Below are 21,378 nucleotides of genomic sequence, written 5' to 3'. Positions count from 1 at the left end.
AGCTCAATTTTTACATTTCATCACATTAAAATAGATGAACCAAAAAAAAAATCAAGGCACCAAGACAGCATATTAAAGTTGATAAACCAGGGCTAGAAGATTTGAACTGCATAAAGCACTCTGACTCAAAGCATCCATTGGTGAATCTTAATGCCAGCACCATAGTAGAGTACTGGGTGCAGCTAAGGGACACCCAGTCCAAAGCAGCTTTCTTTTCCTTGTAGGAAAGCAGGTTATATCCTCCCAGGCATAGCAAACAGTCCTCACTGAATTAACTCAAGGAGAGAAGGAGATGTGAAGTATCAACTATTAAAAACAGTTCTACACAAAACATACCTTGAGGAACATTTGATAAAAAAAAAATGGCAACACTGATACAAGGGTAAGGACAGAGGGTTTGTGAGAAAAGGTCAAAGAAAATCACATCACTTACATGTTTAAAAATGATAATCAGATTTTATTTATTGTAGGAGACTAGCTTACATGAGGAGGTTTATACAAATTGGGATTTGATTACACGTTTGCATGGATCTGTGCACATACTTATATGCAAGAAAAAGCATCAGAAGAAAATACACGAGTGTTAACTGTCCACTGAAGAAAAGGCTGTAGCTACAAAAACTCCACCAGAGCACTTGAGGCAGCCATGAAAACTGATCTGCATTGGCAAATCATACAAAATCTATTTGCAATCTATAGCTTTGAGAACAGAGGGGAAACCACAGCAATGATTACTTCAAAACATCAAAACAAAACTAATGGAATATAAATGGCTGATTCTAGGAAAATATAAGCCAAAGGCCAGGGAATTGCCTATATAATGAAGGCTAGTTTACTAATCAACAAATGCATAAATGAATGCATACTGTGTCCCAGGGCCTGTGCACAATACAGAATGTAAAAAATATATTAACTTCAAAGTACTGCAATGCAGAAGGAGGGAGAACAAGTCACTATTCAAGGAGATGTCTGATCCTCTGGTCTGTCTGTCTCTGGGGAAAGGGTGGGCCTTGCCTCTCACAGTAGCCTTGTAAATGCTTTGAGAATAATGGGTAGGCAATGTCTGTGGGCTGGGAAGCATTTCGGAATGTAGTCACTGAACTGCCTAACAGCAATCTGAACCCCAAGGACCTTTACTTAAATCTCCTAACCCTTGGGAAGCCCTTGGATTATTGGTTCCTTCTGCTATGTGATTTTAAGTAACTACAACTGCCTTGTAGTTTTCTATCTTTCACAGCACATGTTTAGGATCCTTGAGTCCAAGACATGTTCACAGTTTTCTAGGGCCACCATTCTGCCTGGCTTTATAAAACATTTTAAGTGGGTATGGAAACCAAGAGAAAAAAAAATGGAAGGAGGGTAAAGGATAGGAAGAGAGAGAAGACAGGAGATTAACAAAGTTAATGTCTTGCAATTCTTGAAGCAAATAATCTTTCTGGATGACCTCCTCCAGATGTGTCCAACCTGATGCTCTCAGGAAACATACGTTCTAGGACAACTATGAATGCAGTAGATGGTGGCGTCATGTCCCGATTTCAAAAAGATGGACAGCCCTGCTCTGTGCAAATAACTGAATTAGGGCCCCTTCCTCCCTTCCACACACGCTCATCTGCTCCATCAACACAGAAAGTTTTTCACTAGAAGATTCTATGGTCAACAAAGCATGGGATGAATGCAGACTGCTCAGGTTCAAATCCCAACTTCCAGCTTCTGGCTATGGGCCGGACTTGCTGACTCTCTATGACCTTTACAGGTCACAGGGGTGCAAACTGTGAGAATAAAATTAAAATAAGCATGCAAAATGACTAGCACATTTCTCTTCTTCCTGTAAATAATTTTATTTCTTACCAGTGTATGCCATGTACCTTCTACTAGTTAAAACATAGCATTAACCTTTCTAAAATCCATCAGCTACTGACTGAAACAGCAAAATAAATCTCACAGACCCTCATGAAGCAAGGGCTAAAAGAGACCTTAGTGAGTTGCAAGTTTTGGACCTGCTATCGAGCATCAAACAGCCTTTCCTCCGTCTGACCCGATTTCAACACTCGTGTTATCCATCACCGCCTCAGTACAACGTCCAATGTCTTTAACACATGCTTCTGTACTGCTGTTAATAAGGGATATAGGGATGATCATCTTCCCAATGATAGGGGTCCTGATCCTTTTTAGGATCACATAATAAGAACATTTTTCATTGTTGAAGATAATTCCCCTTCCCGTGCACATTTGTCAAAGGCAGTTTTCAACAGTACCGTACATCATCCTGAAATACATGATAAGATTCAGGTCTGCTATTCATCATCTGCTGGGCTCCATCCAATGTGAGATCCTGCATGGCTTTTCTTGCCTCTGATTTAACAATTAGTATGCAAGTTCTCTCTAGAGCAGTATGACCAGCCAAGGGAGGTAAAAGACTCAAACGATGGAGCTCCCAAATTGGAGGGAAGAATCTACGATGACAAATAGGTTCTTTATAAAGGTAAACAGAATCTAAAGTTACTGCTTTGCAGCAGGAAGTAGGCCCCTGGGATGGGAGCTTTGGCGGAGGCTTTATTCAATAATCACTGCTGGAGAGCAGTGGAGCAGAGTGATTGCTAAATGGGATAGTGCATAAATACTGTTCACTGAATCCTTTAGACTCAACTTTTAAGATGACGGTTTTCCAAATGCATGCTGGGTCACCTCTAACACATCCTCAGCTTAGGAGCACACACTTCCTCATCTGGAAAATACTACTACCAAATCATATCATAACCCCCTTTTGAAGCTTTGTAAAAGTGATATTTCCTTTCAGTATATATATATATATATATCTCCTATCTGGCACCTATAGAGAAAGGCATTGGATGACCTGGAACTGGAGTTACAGACAGCTGTGAGCCACCATGTGTGTGCTTGGGAACCTAACCTGGCTCTTCTGAAAGAACAGCAAGTGTATTTAACCACTGAGTTATCTCTCTGGGCTTCCTTGTGAAGACAATTTAAGTTACTGTATTCCCTGCCTGGTATTTAAAAGTCACGTTGGTTTGTTTTGTTTTTTGTTTGTTTGTTTGTTTGTTTGGTGCTTTTGTTGTTCTTTGTTTGTTTGTGTTTGTTTTGTGTTTTATTTTGTTTTATTATTTTTTGTTTTTGTTTTTTTGAGACAGGGTTTCTGTGTAGCCTTGTCTGTCCTGGACTCACTTTGTAGACCAGGCTGGCCTTGAAATCACAGAGATCAGAGTTTCTCTACTTCCCTAAGTGCTGGGATTACAGGCAAGTTGCTACTGCCCAGCTTAATAGTCACTTTGTTAATATCATCTCCCCCTTCTGCCTGTGATAACTTTGAGTCTTTTCCTCCTAGCATTAAGGAGACAAAAATCATCCAGAAGAAAGAATAGAAGCCACCAACTTCTGTCTTAATACAGAACCTAGTGGGCAGAAAGGTCTACAGATGTGATCTTAAAGAAAGACGCTTCAGATTCACAGGGCAAGGAAAGCTCACTACCACAGGTGAAGAAAAATTGAAGAGCTTCATGGCAATGCAAAATGAGCCTATCTCAGAAGATCAGCTGGGCAACAACAGGCAGAAAAGAGACAAGGGAACTCCCTCCAGGATGAGGGGAAGGATGCTGCACGCTTATGCATGTTCACGAAGGGCTAGGCAGGTGGATATGTCAGAATGTGAGAGATGCTCTCAGAGCCCATGTGACAGTGTTGTGTTGATGAGGGAGGCAGGGCTGCGGCATGGTTTGAGGATTAGGCTCTGGCTTTCTGCACTGGCTTTGTCTTGCCATCTCTCCCATCCATCACTATACCTGAGCTTGTTTAAAACAACAACAACAACACACACACAACATCAACAACACAAACAAAAACCCACCCAGAAGTGGTATTCTGAATAGAATATCCATACTATGATTTTAGCACTGCCTAGTATAACCACTGACATGTTTTAGCTATACTCATCACCAGCATCTCCATTAACACTTGGGGTGGGGATGGATACCCATTAGGCGATTAACTTTGCTGATAACATTCACAAATTTGGAGAACTGGCATAATTTCCTAGTCTCCAGTTTTTGAAGTGCTTGTTTGAAATTAAATTCTAGAAATGATGCTTTTTTAAAAACAAATACTACATTTCAATGTACGCAGTCAAAATCATTTGAATCCCCCTACTCCTCACTTTTTCATACCTGTAAAATATAGAGAAAAATTTTTTTTTGCCACTATGAAAATGTTTTCCTCGTCAGTCATGGGAAGCCTTGCATGTGGCAGCCTTCCTCGGGCCACAGACATGATGTTCCTCACATCCTTCTAACTACATCATACGGCACAGACATTATTCTTTGCTCTTGCCGAGGAGGCTGCCTTCGTCTGAGGCACCACTGAAATCTGTAGGAAGGTGCTTTGCTTGAAAGAAGGACTTAGTTTTTGGTAAGAGGACCAGTCGTTAAACAGAGAATAGTTCGGTCCTGTGTTAGCATGTGGACAGACCCTGGGGTCTAAGAGACTGAGGCGTAAGTTGCTTGAGCTCAGGTAAGATGCTCACCTTTCTGAAGCTCGGCTGCCACTTTTGTTATATGGGAACACTTTTCAATTACAAATAGAGAAAGCATAGCCATGTGACCAGCGGGCGTCAGTCCCCTTTTATTGACACCCCACCCAACCACCGCTTGACTGTGTGCTGTTCCGATGGGCTGTGCAGACAAATTTAGGACTGTAGCAGCAGTCTGACTGTGCCACAAGATGTGCTACGGAAGGAGAGATTTCTGAAGCCCCAGCAGCCCTGGACACATCTGCTCAGCAAACTCACAGAAATAACTAAACCTCATGCCCTGGGCCCTGAGAAGGCGTATACACGTAACGCGACTCACAGCGCTCACAGGACTTAAAGGGCTCATGTGAAGGGCTTTGTTCTTCCAAACATCAAAATTCAGGCCTAGTCACTGCCAGAGGCAGCACACTGAGCTTAATGAAGCAGCAGGATGAGCTAATACGGCAAATCGTATAGCTCTTACTACCAATATGGCCCACATCATGCTAAATTACAGCAGCAGACAGGATTGGACACACATCCCAGACAGGAAAGAGACAGCTCTTGGAATGGCAAGAATTTTGAATGCCAACAGGGACCTCAGGAGGCAGAGTTCTTATGAGGGATGCTTGTATTCTTTTTTTGTTTTTTTCTTTCTTTCTCCTTATGCAAATACTTCCCTGCACACTTTATGAAGACGTACTCACTAAGCGTTTACCCTAGGTCATGTGCCAAGGGCTGCGTGAGGAATCCACAGCTGATGGTAGAGACTTTGAAATAATTAAAAGATGGCTGGAGAACTGTAGCCAGTGTGGTGGGTGACCTGAGTGGGTCTAGGTACTGTGGGACCCACCAAAATCTGGGGAGCAGATGAGCCTTATGGTTCCGAATGTATTCTTTCACACACACCCCCAAAGACGCTGTTTCATTCCTATTACTTGAAACCTCAGTTCTCAGTAATAAAGATTAGTGACTAACTAAATAGTCCCTGCTCATGTAGAACTCTGAGCCTCCTGAGCGAAAAAAGGAGGAAAAACATTGCCTTAAAATAACGTATTATGATTATTAGTAAGGGCTACTTTGAAAGCCACAGAATAAGATGAGAGAGGAGTAATGGATCACCAAGTATTTCAAGGGGGGTGTGTGTGTGAGAGACACAACATCTAACTTGAAAGTAGATACACAGAGTTAGGTTTGCAAAGAATAAAGAAGAATTTGTTCCTCAGAGAAGAAAAGGGACAGTGCAAATCCCCTAAAGCAAAAACAACACAGTGGGGTGAGTAAATTGAAATGCCTTTGCTTGAGCCACAGTATGGACTACGATTACTAAGAGTGGAAGGAGATGCGGGCAGAAGGATAAGGAAGGGTGAGAAGCAACGGCTTTGTAGATGCTAAGATAAGGTGAGGCATCGGGAGCCCCTCACTCCAGGTTTTAAGCAGACTGGCCTGACCAAATCAACACAAGGCTGGAGATGTCTAATACAGGAAACCTCAGGATGACTTAGGAGATTACAAAATATGCCACATGAGAGATGCAAACCAGCTTGGAGTACCTTTAGGAGGAGGACAGTTAGGGATAAAGAATTAAAGGGTTAGAAAGACATGCAACTTGTCCCACATACTAATAACAGTGATTAATTAACTGAGGATGCTAAGAGCCTTGACAGTTTAAGGATAATGGTCCAGTGCACACTAGAATAGGACAATGAGTGACAAGTGACCAGAATGAGAGAGACAATCCAAGCAGGGGTAAAATCTCTACTAAAGCCACAGAGGCACATCCTAGGACCTGGAGTTCAGTGGGCTCGGCAACAGAGAGGTACGACGGGAAGGGAGCCAGGACCATATATCACAGGGTTTGCTGTGTTGCCCCGGGGGCGATGCAACTGGAGGGACAAATGGCAGTTTGAGGAAACCCTAACTTCATATAAGAGAACCCTTTAGAAAGAAGCTTTAAGCTAAGGCACTCAGTCAGCCTCTGTGGATGAGTATGCCTGCAGGGAATGGCTACACTGAGTGCAGAATCCTGTAACAAATTCAGGGCCAGCAACCACATAAAACAGAGAAGTCTCTTCCCACTGCATGGCATAGGATGGGACAGCCAGGCTCACCATAAAGACTCCTTGGCCTGAAACCATCACTTCCTTCTCCAAACCTTGGATCCATGAGCTTTACTGACCAGCCTCAGGGAGATTTATGTCATCTTGTTACAAAATCCTTGATTTGAAGCATTTAAAGCTTGCAAGTCTCAGAATCAGTAGAGCACAGTATGAAAACAAACAAACAAATAAAACCCAAGCAACAACCAAACAACACTCAAGAGAGAGCAGAGCCATAGATTTACCTGAGTCCCATGTCCATGTCCCTGGCCCCCTAATTGGTAAAGCCCCTGAAGTGTTTTACACCCCTCATCTCCTAGCACTGAGACGTAGGAGAGCCCCACAGAAAGTGTACATTATGATGACTGTGACAATCCCCATGAACGAAAACAAGTCTTCTGATTTACATAATACTCATATGCTCAAAGAGATGAACTAGGAGTTGGGCGTATTAGGGAGAGCTGGCCTGAAATGACTATCATGTGAGAAGGACAGCACTAACTCTTCCTAGAAGGCTTCTCTGCAAGTAAGAGGAGGAAAAACAAAGGCAGGCAGGTCAGTGAGCCTAATGCCTAAATTAGAAGTTCTTTGGAATCTGTGGAACTAAAGATACTCCAGCCAAGGAGATAGCCCTAGGTTCTGTACTTGGCTCACATATTAGTTTCGTTTTATTGCTATGGTAAAGTTTACCTATAAAACCAACTTAAGGAAAAGGGGGTTTGTTTTATCTCACAGATCAAGGTACAGTCCATCAGGTAGGGAAGTCAAGGCAACAGGAGCTGGCAACATTGCATCTGCAGTCAGAAGAGAGCAATGAATGCATGCACACTTGTGCTCACTCACATTTTCTACTTTTATATAGTCTGAGGTCACCTACCTAGGGAATGGAGCCACCCACCGTGGATGCGTTTCCACCTCAACTAAAGTAATCAAGTAGAGGCTCATTTCCCAGGTGAGTCTAGATTCTGTCAAACTGACAATTAGCAATAACTATCATAGCTCATCGGACCCAGTAAAAGACTGCTGACAACTCCTTCTCTCAAGATCCCATCTGAGAAAGCCAGGCTTGGCCTGCTCCATGCATTAATTCCCTTTACCTTTTTACATGCCTCAGCTTCTAGGGAATTTAATCACATGTAGATGAACATAGACATGTAAGGCATCGTTGCACTTGTATTAATTTTTATTTTGAGGCAGAATCTTGTTCTAAACCTCTGGTTGGACCATGTTGGCCTCAAAAATACAGCAAGCCTTTTGGTCACTATCTATGGCCTATTGTTGGAATTCAACTTGTAATTAAGGTAATTGTTTTTTTTTTATTATTATTATTTTATAAACAGTCACAAATTGAAAATGAACAATGGAAAAGTAGAAAATCTATCTTTCCAGGGAAAGACAAACCCTCTAGAAGTCAGAATGCTTACCTCTTGGCTAGAATCCCATGCTATAGCATGAACTGATGGGGCTAGCATCTCTTCCTGAGATACTTTTCTCTTCCCAGGGCATCAAGTATAGGCTGAGCTCCCTGCTGGGGCATGTTAAACTTCAGTGAAAAACAGGATGGAATAATGTCTCTAGGTGTTTCAAACTTGAGCAAGAAGCTACAATTTCTGCATCCTTTAGATAGGGGAGGATGGTAAAGGCTTCTATATCAGGAAGTAGTGGCCTGAGGGTGAGCATAATACCCTGTCTCAGTGAACTACAAGGTAGATCTCTCACTTCTCTAGATGAGGAGCATTAGACAGAAGTAACAATAGATGAGAACCTTCAAAGACTCTTGAAAATATTACCCTTCTGTTGTCCTGTGGTTCTAAAAGGCTAAGGAATATGATGCCATTATAAAAATTTCTAAGTGGTCAGCCAACACAAACAGGTTATTTCCTAGAAAGGACCCTGACTAGGACCTAAACAAAATCATCCCTAAATATAAACTGGCCAGGATTCTAATCTATTTTGATACAACTGATGTGGCAGCCTCTGTCATATGACCATTTTGATACTAGTGGGGCCTTGAATCGAAAATTCTACCGGAAATAAGTTGGGTCTTCATTATTGCTGTTGTCAACTGCCAGCCCATGGATATACCTTTGACACAAATACAGGAACAGTATGTTAACTTGGAGATTGTCCTGTAAAAGGAGACAATGATGGACTGAAACCTCAGGAAGACCAAGAGAGGAAAATTACCATTGCTAGACCCTACTCCCACAGCAACTCCCAAATATCTACCCCCCCCATCTAACAGTGCACATATGTAAGTCAAACCAGGCTTGAAGAAGCTCCATTCTTCCTCTCCTTTAGTACCCAGAAGCTATGAAGAAACGTTGGAATAAAAATCAAGTTCTTTCCAGTTCCCAAGCTGGTGATTCTTTTTACACATTCAGGTACCAAGATAGTGGTGGTGCTGACCAGATACTGACCGCACAAACTCCTGTCTCTGCTAGTCACAAGGCCCATTCTTCCATCATAGCCTACCACTAAGCACCCCAATACTCAGAATACAAGTAGCAAGAACCAAGTCAATTTACTCCCTTTTGATGGCAGGTAAAAAAATAAAAAATAAATACAAATTTTCTTTCGGTGGTCCTCCATAAAATTCCATTCCTGGGTCAGGCACTACTTGACAAGTTGCATGTGTTGTGATACAATATAATAACTATGAAATGACAAAAACAACTTTATTTTTCTCCATCTCTACATCTCATTTGAATACTGAATATTCTTACTCTCCCTCAAATGTAGCTTGTCTAGAACCTCATTCACTGAAGAAATATGCCCTGTGTGTTCGTGTTTGAAACTACCAGGCTTGCTTTTGTAGTCTAGGTTCTCAGAGGCCAATAGGCTTCTGATAAATTCAACAGGGCCTCTTAGCTTTCACAATGCAAGATATTCATTTCCAGGAAATAAAATATCTTTCCTAGGATCCATCTAAATCTTGCCTTGGGGTAGGATGATTCTTTTCTCTTATAAAATCATGTTATAATATTGGAAAGTAATGACAGAGAATAAATGAAGATATGAAATTATACAGATTGCGTAATCTCAGCCATGTGTTACCCAATTAAATCCTTTAGCTATAGCAAATGGACTACACACTATATGTCAGCATCAATATGAGGACATACTGAGTAATACAAGCTCCAAAACAGTCCAAAAAAGAAAAAAAAGGTTTTATGCCAATTTTACTGATGAATGTGTTAAGAAAATTTTTCTTTACTGAACAAATCATACCCAATAAAGTAGGGAAAATAATACACTATGACCAAGTAAAGTTGACCCAGGATTAAAGTGTAGAAAATCTACTGGTGATTTTCACAACAATGAAAGAAAAATATACACAATCACTGAAGCAATAGAGAAACATACTAAGATACAACTTCCTTTTAAAACTACACAAAAAGCAACAATAATGAACCTTTAGTAAAAGTTAAATATTTTACTTAAATACAATTTAAAATATTTTTCATTGATCCGGAACAAAGTAAGGGTAGTTATTAAATACTAACAGACTTGGCCAAAGTAATATGACAGGAAAAATAAAGTACGTAAGGGCTTTATTTTCATATTATATGTTGACTCTATAAAAATGCAAAAAGCTGCTAAAGAATATAACATTAGTATGTTCAAGATTCAAGATCAATAATATATAAACTATTCCACAAAGTTATTCATTTTGAGCACCGTAGCAGCATTTATTTAACAGAATATTTATCATTTTATTATCAAATACTTAAAAGTAATGAATAAATATTGTTACTGCACAGCCATTTTCTATTTTTAATATATTCATATACATTTACTTTTGTCTACACCAATATACCTAGAATAAAGATTGCTTGTCACAATTGCACAAGTAAAAACAATTATAAAACCGTTCTCGGGGACAAGGCTGTAATATAGGTGTTAAAAGCTCCCTTGCTGTAAAATATGATAAGAAGGAAAACCTATGGTTATGATAATGATGATGAAGGAAAAGAAAAAGAGGAAGGAAGAGAATGAAACAATATCTTCTAACCTGAATAGTCATGCTCCATCAATATCCATATAAATAAAGCTTTAAATCCCAGTGGGACGGGGTTTTGAATGAATGGGTGAATGGAAGACAGACAGACAGACAAAGGTGCTAGATAAAAAATAAAATGATGGTGGACCTTCAAGATAGAAATAATAGTAGAAGGAGGTGGAGGCCCAGGAAGGGGAGAAGGTAGGGTAAGGATTGGAAAGAGAGAGCAGGAGAGAAAGCAGAAGAGAGGCAGGGAAGAGAAAGGGATGTAAGGAAAGAGAAGGGAGAGAATGTTGCTCTGTATTCTCTGTGACCCAATGAGAAGGTAAATTTCTATAAGCCAGGAAGAGAGCCTTCATGAGGATAGGGATTGCTGGATCTTATTCTCAGGCGTCTAACATATCCATCAGTAAGAAATACATTTGTGCTTTAAGCCTTTGATCTATGGTATTTATAAGGGTGGCTCAAGCTGATTATGACAAGATATATGATGAGGAAATAGAAAATAAAATTGAGTGACAGAAAGATAACAGAAAAAAAAAGAAAGTGAGATGAGGAAGAAAAGCAAAGAAAGAAAATAATAAAGAGTAAACGCCCAACTTCTGTTGAACAATTAACATATGCCAAGTTCTAGGATATGGATTTTATTTGCCTTACTTAAATTAACCTACACAGTCAGCCAATGAGTATATACTATCATACCTTGCTTTATAGGAGAGGAAAATGAGGCTCAGCAAGAAGACAAGAAGACTAATTGGTCTAAGGTCAGGTAGGGAGGAAGTGGCATAAAATAGTCAGAAGGTGAACTTGGGCCTGCCTGCCAGACTTCAATATATTTCATGTTAATGATGTTAGTTCTTAGGAAATGAAGATGAGGAGGATGTAAAAGGGTCACCTTCACATTCCTATCCAGGTCCAAATCCTTAAACTGGTGTTCTGAAAAACCTAAAAATCCTCTTCGGAATGATCTTAAATTTTGCAAACTAACATTAAGAGAGGAAACAAAATTCTCTAAGATAAAATTTTAAGGTATTAAACATTCAAGAGCACCAGTTTAGTGGAAAGGTTAATTGTGAAGCAAAAATATAACTTGTCAGTTTCTAATGCAAAAGCATCTGAATTCTAGAATCCACCAAGACTTCACAACCATCTCCCCCACACAGCAGTCTCTCAAGACCTGTTCCCTTGCTCACTTGCTTTTTGTCTACTATTCTCAGACTGCAAAGCATAAAAAAAGAAGGTTTACATGAAGTTTTTGGCTATAAAATAGACTATCTCCAAAATATTTGTGTTTCAAATAAACATTAAACACAGAATTTATAGCTTGTGCTGGAGTTCTGACAGCCCAGGAGCTGAATGTGATTTCATTTATGCCCCATGCTTCTCAGGTGCCAGACGGAAGCCACCACAAAACGTGAGTAGGCAGGCACAGTGATGTCTCCAACAAATCACTGCCTGCTCAGGGAAGCCAAGGGCACCCTGATTTGCAAACGCACACAGATTTCAAGTTCTGAAAGAATACTTCTAATCTCCTTCCATGCAGCTGACAAGGAAGAGGAACAGAGACCACAGGGATAACACATATGCACACACACACATTCACAACACACACAGACACACACATATGCATGCGCAACACATACAACTCACACACCACACATTTATACACACACATACACACAGGAACACACACGTAGACCACACACACCACCACACATCCTCCATACACAGCATGCACATACTTCTAACCACCAAAGGGCACCCACTTAATAAAAGGCATATCCACAAAGCCATGGAACCAGTTACCCCCTACTACCACCAAAAAACAAACAAACAAACAAAACAAAACAAAACAAAACAAAAAAAGTGTGCATCGCAATAGGATTATCTTTGTAAATGACTCTGGCCATGCCCGTCTTTGTCACCAGTTACCTGTGTACCTCCTCTTAAGTCTTTTTCATGGGTTGAGAGTCTTGGGGTGAACATGGAGTCTAACTCCAGTAGTTGCTACTCAAGGTGACTCATAAAAACCCAAAGCATTTTAAATAAAGCGAGACACTCTCAAAGCAAAACAAGCCACCAACTCCAGTGGGGACCGAGCAAAGCCTCTCTCAGGAGGTGGCACAATGCCCAGCCTGGACAATGGGCACTGATCCGTGCAGGAAAGGCAGTGAGCAAGAACAGGCTTTCTGTTGATGACCCTAGGGCTCACAGTATGGCCTCCAGACCAGCACTGCCTGGAAACCCAATATCAGAGCAGACTGCAGACACTGGGTACCTACTGGAGACAGGTCTCACAGTCGGCTCTAATCAGCCCTCAGAAGCACGCTGCGGTCAGAGTTCAAGAACCACAGCAACATGCAAAAGAAACACGCAAAAGGCAGAAAGCATGGAGTGCGAACAGAGTTGGGGACTGGAGACAGCAGGGGTTGACCTTGACGGAAAACTGTCCAAAAGACATACTCAGAAGGGCCTTGTATATTACAAAAATGACTTGGGATTGTACCTGGAGAATAACAGCTACCAAAATATGAGTACAAAATCACCATAAAAATAGCATGCGTTGCACAGTTATGTGTCTGTATTCTTCTAGAGTTAACTTTATTACTACAGAGAAAAGTAGCCTTGAGAAGGGCACAAAGTCAAACCTACCTTTCTTCCTGGAGTCTTTCTTGGCGCTGGTTTTCACAGCTACTTGAAGTTCTGTCTCAGTTGACATCCTACTTAATCCTTAGTCCTCTTCACACAGACCCCGGGCCTTGGCCAGGCTCATCGAGGATCCTCTCCAAAAGAAAGGCTCCTCCCTTCAGAAAGGACACCCCACGCCGTGCATGTCATTCACTCTGTTGGAGGGCTGCAAATCAAAGCAAGATATTCAGAACCATGGTCCTTCCGAGACTGAGTAGAAATGTGAGGAAAAGAACAGGAGAACACACAACAGCAAGAACATCTTAGTTTCTGTGGACAAATTTGTCTGTCTGAGTTCATGAGACCATGGATGGGGTTTATACAACAATAAAAATGAGCAAGTTCTTTGCAATATAGCTCAGCAAGCTAAGAGACTCAGATTTTCAAAAGCAGCAAACCTCAGCTCTTTGTTGGCCATGTTCCTGATGGCCAAGCACTAGATGCCACTCAGAAAATAGCACAGACATATTTCCTGACCAGCTCCGTGGAGGCATTTCCAACAACGGGCCACCCATCCATCAGTCGGGCTTGATCAGAGTCTGGGCGGCTGAGGCAGATCATAAGGGAGTGACCTCCCGTCTGTCCCTCACTGGCAGGCATCAGAGGGGACATAGAGTTGACATGCAATTGGGCTCCAAGGGTAAGGTGACAAATGGGGCTGAGAAACTTTGCAGCAAGCCAATTTTTATGTTAGCTGTTCCCCTAGCTATAAGAGCAGACAAGCATTTAATGTGGGGGAAAGAAAGGAAAAGAGACCAGGGTGGGAGGCATACATTTTGTGCATTCTGCCTCTCCTGAGCACGTATTCCACGATACTGAGCACTAAGAAGAATAGATGCCATAGAAGGAGAGTGGCGATGATTAGAACACAGGCACTTCAATTGACGCCAGCATCTACTACGCACTCACTAGACACACCCGAGACCCTGACGTCAGTGCTGCACATTTTTCCATCACCCCGGATGTCACGTAAATTGAATGAACGGACTGCCTTTGTCAATACTTTTCCCCCAGCCCCATCAGACAGCGGTAGCTGAGACTTCACAGAGAATAAACATCTCACTAGTTATCCACTTTCGATATTAAGAAAAAAAAAAAAAAAAAAGGTTACCAGAAATGGCGCTTGAAATAATGCAACCAATTTTTAGCTCATTCCACAGGATTGGAACTGTTTAATCTAAGAGCATGGACCTTGAATGCCAGTTGTAGCTCAAAAAGACTAATGACCTAAACCTCTTAATCAAAACAATTGAAGATGGCTTTAATTGTAAGTGTAAGGCCTAATATCAAAGCCATATAAAATTATATTACAACTTAACCTGTGAGGCAATGTCCACCTTATCCAATGATACCTGGTTTTTTTAAATAACCATTTTTTCCCCCAAAGGATACTATCTCTGTGGGTAAGCACTTGAATTGGATGGTCTAAGGTGACGGGTAAGGAAAATAGATAACTGCCTTTGTAGCTTTGGACTTTCTGAAACCCCACCTTTAAAAAATGGGAACGTCTTCGCCATTTTTGTGGCATCATCTGTATAACAACACCTTCTTTCTAAAGATACATCCCATAGGAGTCAGCAGGGACCCTCATTGACATACTCTTAATAGCTATTATTTTACTACAATATATATTTACTAGACCCCAGTATAGACGACGTATAGACAAACACCATGCAACTCTGGTGGCCAGGGAGAAATAATCAACGCCTGCTGCGAGTCAACCGAGAAGTGAAATCTGGCAGAAGCAGCAGTCCTGTGGAGGAGAGTGAGTCACGTGCAGGAGCAGAAGCAAAGAAGACATAAATGCAAGACACGCTGGGGCACAAAGGAGCAAGGGTCAGCTTGGCTTTCCTTCTATTAAAACTGCACGCTGGACTAGCCTTATTCTGCAGGGTCCTGAACAGCGATAGTTTGGTCGAACGCACTGTAGACAGGGCCCCATAAACACATGTGTAACAAACACATAAGTGAATGAATACCTTTTTTGGTTTTTTTTTTTTGCTTTTAAGTGGGCAGATGCTTGTCATATCCAATGGCAAAGAGACTGGGAACCAATAATCTAATGAATGAAAGGAACCTTAAGTCTGGCAGCTCCCTGGAGGGGTCATCTTCCCACCCCTCCCTGGTGCTTCTGCTTGCCATCAGGTCTCTTTGGTTGGGTCTGCCTTGATATTCATCCAACCCCTTGAGGCACACTTCAAAAAGACAGCCCAGTCGGGAAATGTCCTGAGTTCTCTATTAAAGTGCAGTCTCTTTCATCTGTGCCATATTTTGGCTAAGTCTAGAGCTTCGGCAGCTGCCAAGCCAGCCGTGTGGCGCCGAGGAAGACACTGAGCTTTCCCTGCCTCCGTTTCTTTACTTGGATGACGGGGCTGATGTTGCTCGATCAACAAAGTTCCCGCTGAACTGAGAGCACACCTGTCATGGGACTGAGAGATGGCCAAGTATACCCTCTTGGCAAGCACTTCATTAATGAGAGGGTATAGCTTCCTGAGTGCTTTGATCAAGACCTTGTGTCTGGCGTGAGACCACGTGTCCAGGGGAATCTGGGACAGCTTAAGTCTGCTTTCTGAGGATGAACAAAGCAAAGGAAGTGGTGGGATATCAGATCTCCCCGTTCTGCTGGTCCTGTATACAGTAGGTGCCTAATCTCTAAATACAGAAAGAAGCCTATCGACATGGATTTCTACGATCTCAAAGATTATGGAAAGCTACGATATGAAAATGGATAAAACTTGGACTCGTTTCACTCTGTCCACTTCAAAAGCCAGCAGCATCTAGTACCTCTCCATTTCCCCTGGGCATCTAGAGTCTCTCGTCTGGCACAGTGTGATAGGCTTGAAGGCTGTGAGCATTACTTGTGAATCTCTGAAGTACCTTCCTGTATCAATAATGGCAGGAAACAGCAGAGCCATTCTGAACGGAAACTTCCATGGGGAAGCTGTGGTGGAGAGCGCACACAGGAAGGGCTACCGTCCCCTTTAATTTTCCAAAAGCCAGAGGTTGAGCGAATTCTGTGAAGTAACTCCAAATTATTTAGGAAATTCATTTCTTTGTAATTAAGGAGATTAAAGTCCTTCGAGGCCAGAAACCATGTGACAACTCAAATCATTTTTTTTCCAGCAAAAGCTGTGAAACTCTATCAGTTAAATTCAGGCTCGTCTGGAATTTTGAAATGCTTCAATAATGTTTCTTTGCTCCACACAATCTGCGGTAATTTAATATTTCTGAAGTGTGTCAGGTTTTTTATAATGAGCTCTTCAAGTCTAAATGTGAATTATGTAACATTCCACTACAGACATTCTGTCTAGTGAGCTGCTTCTGAAACGTAAAAATCCCATGTTGGGGAAGCGATGGGGTGGGGGCCAAAACCACCCCAACCACAAAACAGAAGGAACAGATATGCCTCTTCTGGAAAGCAGGGAGGCCTTGGTGACTCTAACAGCACAAATAAAACACATTCCATAATGCAAATTTATACTCTCTTTTCCCCACCATAGAGACCTGCGGGAAAATGGTTTGCTGAGGCTATAAACTTCTCAGACAATTCTCATTCAATCATTTCGTCGATATGAAGAGTTAGGTATTACATTTTTCCTCAGCAGATGAGAAAAGTGGGACACAGCTACATGAGGAGCTTGTCCAAGGTCACATGGTGAGCAAGTGGCCCAGGCCCACTCTCCACCCCTTCTCACTGCACGTCCATGAAAGAATGAATAAGGGATATAGAGTCTTTCTGTGCTGAGGACTATTACTCAGCTGTTAAAATGAATGCAGCAGTGGCACAAGCTATAGCATGAAGGAACCCTGGAAACATTGGCCAAGTGAAAGGAGCCAGACAAAGAGGACTGCACATTGCACTGTTTCACTTCTAGAAAACGGTCAAGACAGGCAAATCCACCCGAGAAGATCAGTGGTCATTTGGATGAGGCTGGCAGTAGAAGGGACTGCTCAGTGGATACAAGGTCCATTTCGGGGGTGATGAAAATAATTTGGAACCTGATGAAGATGTTGGCTGGTGTTTTGCAAATGTCACCAGAGATAAAGGTAATAGAATGGTCAATGCTATGAAACTTGCACTTCAATGGAAACAACATAACAAAACTGCCTAGGCTTGATACAAGTCTTACATGACAGGCCAAGATGGGTACATAGTCCCTTCTAAAAGAATAAGACAGTGAGTGCCTGGAAATCTGAAGACATTATCAGGGATTATTCTGGATGTGCAGCTCTGAAAACTGAACCCAACTAGCATTGTGGTTAGCACTGCAGGACATCTTCCTTGGTGTTGTCCAAATTATAAGCACATGAAATGGGCTATCTCAGCAAGGAACAAATGTTTGCAAGGTGCAGGTAAGCAGCCTTGGCTTCCTTGCCTGTAAATTAAGAACTGCACCACAAAATGTGAGAGATTTGAAAGTAAAAGAGTGGGTACCATTGCAAGACCAGCTCGATATACAAAGCAGAACACCTTGCATTTTTCTTGTTGCTGCAAGAAAGCACCCAAGTCTGATAGTTTTGTTTTGTATTTTTGTTGCTAGTTTTTAAGGGACAGGAAAAATATGCCAGAAAAGAATGATGATTTCTATCCAAGAGAGGGTTAGGTAATACAGTGACAAGGTGCCAGGTTGAAGTGATATGGCAAAGGGTGACAGTTGAATTTATACACTGTTTGATAGAGCTGAAAATCAACAGGGGTGGGAATTAGGGGAACATCAAAAAAAAAAAAAAGAAATGAAGCACATTACTTCTGTTGCATGTTCCATGAGACAGCCTTGGAAAGGCTGGACGGACCAAGTCACTTAGGAATCTGCAGTGGGACTGCAAACAATCCCTCTTGGGCAGGAAGAGTGCGCACAATTTAAAAAATAAATACCAAACCTGTTTAGCAGATTTGTCTGCTCTTTGCAGTGTCACACGCAAAAAGAATTCTGATTTCTGACACATTACAAGACTGAGCAAGGAAGGAGGGCAAGGTTCTCACTGAAGAAGAACAGATGTTGATGTATATAGAAGGAGTAAGGCAGGAAAGAATGCTAGGGGGCAGATAAGAAATTGAAGCTTTCAGGGGCTGAAACCTAAATAAGACAGTGTGTCTGTGTATAAAGATATGTGTGTCTCTGTGTTTTCATTGCCCAAAGGGCCTGGAAGCAAAGAGTCTGAGGGATTGCAAGAAATCTCCTACTTGGAGGGTAGCATCTACTTTCATTCTTTACTAAGAAGCCAGGGCTAGAATATATGGGAAAAAGAACAGCCTCAAAGGCCAAGTTCTTCCAGAAAGCAAGGGAGTACTCAATAAGAAACTACAGGAGAAAACACTTTAGGAGAATGCCACCTCAGATGAAACACTACAAGCAGCAAGATGATAGGAAATGATAGATCACTGAATAAAACAGAAATCCATAAATACATACTTGTAGAAAGCAGAAAAGTCCCCAGGGAGTAAAGTTCTGCTGAATGCTTGCTGTTGATATGGGCACAACCATATCAGGGACCCCCAACACCTAGGGTTCAGAGGGATATAAAGCTTTCCTCAAGAGACCAAGTATTGACCAAGTATGTGAAGAAAATGTCCTCCATAGCTTCCCAAACTCCTGGATATTTACAGGCTAAAGTATTCCTTCACAGATGCTGCTTCTACGGATGTCGCTGTATACCAGGTTAACTTGAGTGACCTCACATTCTTGTTCAGTGGGACTCATACCCCTGCCTCTCTCTTCAACTCTATGTAAGAGACGTGCTTAGCTTCCAGGATGCTAAGGTCCATTCCACCTGGACCTAGCGCTTTTGTGTTTCTGTGTATTTGTTGTTTCTTTATTCCCTCACCATCCCAGTCAGGTCCAACGCCCTCGAGTCATGCAGTGTATGCCCAACCCTGCTGACAGATGAACACAAGGGACGGCAGGGAGGTACCTTATACAGCATGGATGCTGGCATGGGATGACTGTGGCAAGGGAGCACTGCAATTCTACATCGAGATTTTGTGGTCACCAGAGTAGAGACAAGTCAGGTGCTAATCGTAGATGAATGTGGATCTCGGAATTTTTGAGGACGAACAGGAATATGCAGGTCTTAAAGTATCTTCCCACTTAATCCGTGGGTTCCAAGGGGACATTTGTAATCATGCAATAGAGATACTGAACAACATCTCGATTAAATTATGAAGATCAGTGTCACAAGGAGGACAACAGGGAGGTGTTGTCTGAGGCTGCAGCACACCTCAGACTTTGCTCGGTCTCCTGCTCAGGTTACACCTCTCAGATTGGGAGGCAGTGAGGGACAGGTATGGTCTCCAAAACTGCAATGAGCCACAAAAAAGGCTAAAGGAAAATTAGATGGAAAGAAACTAAACCCATCAAAAAATATGATCTATGTTCAGGGTCCTGCGGTAAAGACAAAACCATACCACAGTGGAAATCTTTGTTTATATTTGTATATATTAGGTATATATTTGTGTAGATTAGGTAACTAATACTGTGTCAATGATAAATTTATTTGACAGCTTTTTATGGTTATACAGAGCATATATATGTTTTTGAGGGTATAATCAACTATTTGGAAGGGCCAAAACATGTCTAGATTACTTTGACATGATCCAGAAGAAAATTATGTACATGCAAATGCACATGTGTGTTTAGGTGCGATAACTAAAACCTGATGTCTATACAACACAAATCACATGAGAAAAAACAAACATTACCATTGTCAGTCTAAGTAAAAGGCTTAAGTGAACTTATATTCTTTTGCTTTTTTTTTTTTTGCCAATTTTGAGATTTCTATTTTACACACACAAACACACACACACACATTACAGCTAGACTCAGACCCCAGCGCAAAGTACCAGCTGTGTCTGTCTGTCTGTCTGTCTGTCTGTCTGTCTGTCTGTCTATCTATCTATCTATCTATCTATCTATCTATCTATCTATCTATGTATATGGGCATGTCTGTGTGTGTGAGAGAGAGAGAAGTGAGAAAGAGAAGGGGGACACATATGTCACAGCACATGTGTAGAGGTCAAGGGACAACTTCATGGAATCAGTTCTCTCCTACCTTTACATGGTTTCCAGGAACAGAATTCAAATTCGGGTCACCAGGCTGGCAGAGTAAGTACCTTTCCCCTCTGAGCCATCTTGTTGGCCCTAAGCAGCACAGCTTTGAAGAAGGCCCAATGGATGTAAGCCAAACTTAAAATAGTTTATGAGCAAAACATATTTCTCCTTTGCAAAACAAATAAATGATACCTTGCTGTTCAGTATCTGTTGGTCTCACTTTTCTGGAAAATATCTAGAATTAAGCTATGTATAAAGTTTATCAGATTGCTCATTTGTGAAATGGGATAGCAATGAAATTAATTGCACCTGTTGACATGAATGAGAACAAGCGAACATTCTGATGAAGTATGTTTTGTAAAAGTACAAGGCCTCCTCCAAGGCAGGGGGCCACTGTTCACATGTTTGCAGGCTCTAGAAGCCAATGACACTAAAATAAATATATGTCTCATCAAAATCAAACCTAAACAAAGTCAGAACCAGGTTTTGGCAATATTAAAAGGGATTCTATGAGAGCCACATAGCACACTTAGGGGCATTTCATTGCACTAATGGATCATATAGTTTCATTAAATATTTTAGGACCACAAAAATTCATTATGTAACTCTGAGTGTACTTAAAAGGATGTGAGAGCATACATATAATGCCAGCACTTGGAAGATGATGGCATTCAAGGCCACCCTCAACTACATAATAAATTTGAGCCAGCCTGGGTGACATGATACCCTATATGGGGGAAAACAAAACAAAAACAAAATCCAAAAACTTTAGGAAAGAAAAAGACAGACAGGCTAAGTATATCACTTACAATACTATGAGCCCTTCAAATATGCTGATCTCTGATTTTGGACAACATACACAAAGGGGCAGGCTCTGAACTTAATGAGAGGTCCAGAGACTGAGTTTGAATCCTGCCTGACTCCACCTCTGACTCCTTGTCACTGCCCACACGGCTTTAGTTTAATGTGCTATTTAATCACTCAGCCTCAATTTCTTCATCTGCAAAATGGTGAAACTTC

The 21,378-nt window shown here is 41.5% G+C and overlaps 1 protein-coding gene across 12 annotated transcripts in view; it reads right to left on the bottom strand.

Annotated features, from left to right (window-relative positions):
• The window catches only part of Dab1 (DAB adaptor protein 1), a 1,075,378-nt gene that overhangs the window by 243,940 nt on the left and 810,060 nt on the right, over positions 1–21,378 (bottom strand). For all 12 annotated transcript variants that reach the window (XM_060366061.1, XM_060366058.1, XM_060366060.1 and 9 more), the window contains one exon: positions 13,274–13,475. In XM_060366061.1, coding sequence (XP_060222044.1) covers positions 13,274–13,340 — 67 coding nt within the window. In that variant the 5' untranslated portion in view covers positions 13,341–13,475. The remainder of the gene's footprint in view (positions 1–13,273; positions 13,476–21,378) is intronic.

The sequence above is a fragment of the Meriones unguiculatus genome, chromosome 12 (genome assembly GCF_030254825.1).
Source record: "Meriones unguiculatus strain TT.TT164.6M chromosome 12, Bangor_MerUng_6.1, whole genome shotgun sequence".
Taxonomy (NCBI): Eukaryota; Metazoa; Chordata; class Mammalia; order Rodentia; family Muridae; genus Meriones; species Meriones unguiculatus.
The sequence above is the reverse complement of the archived record's forward strand: the minus strand, read 5'-3'. Positions and strand labels throughout refer to the sequence as shown.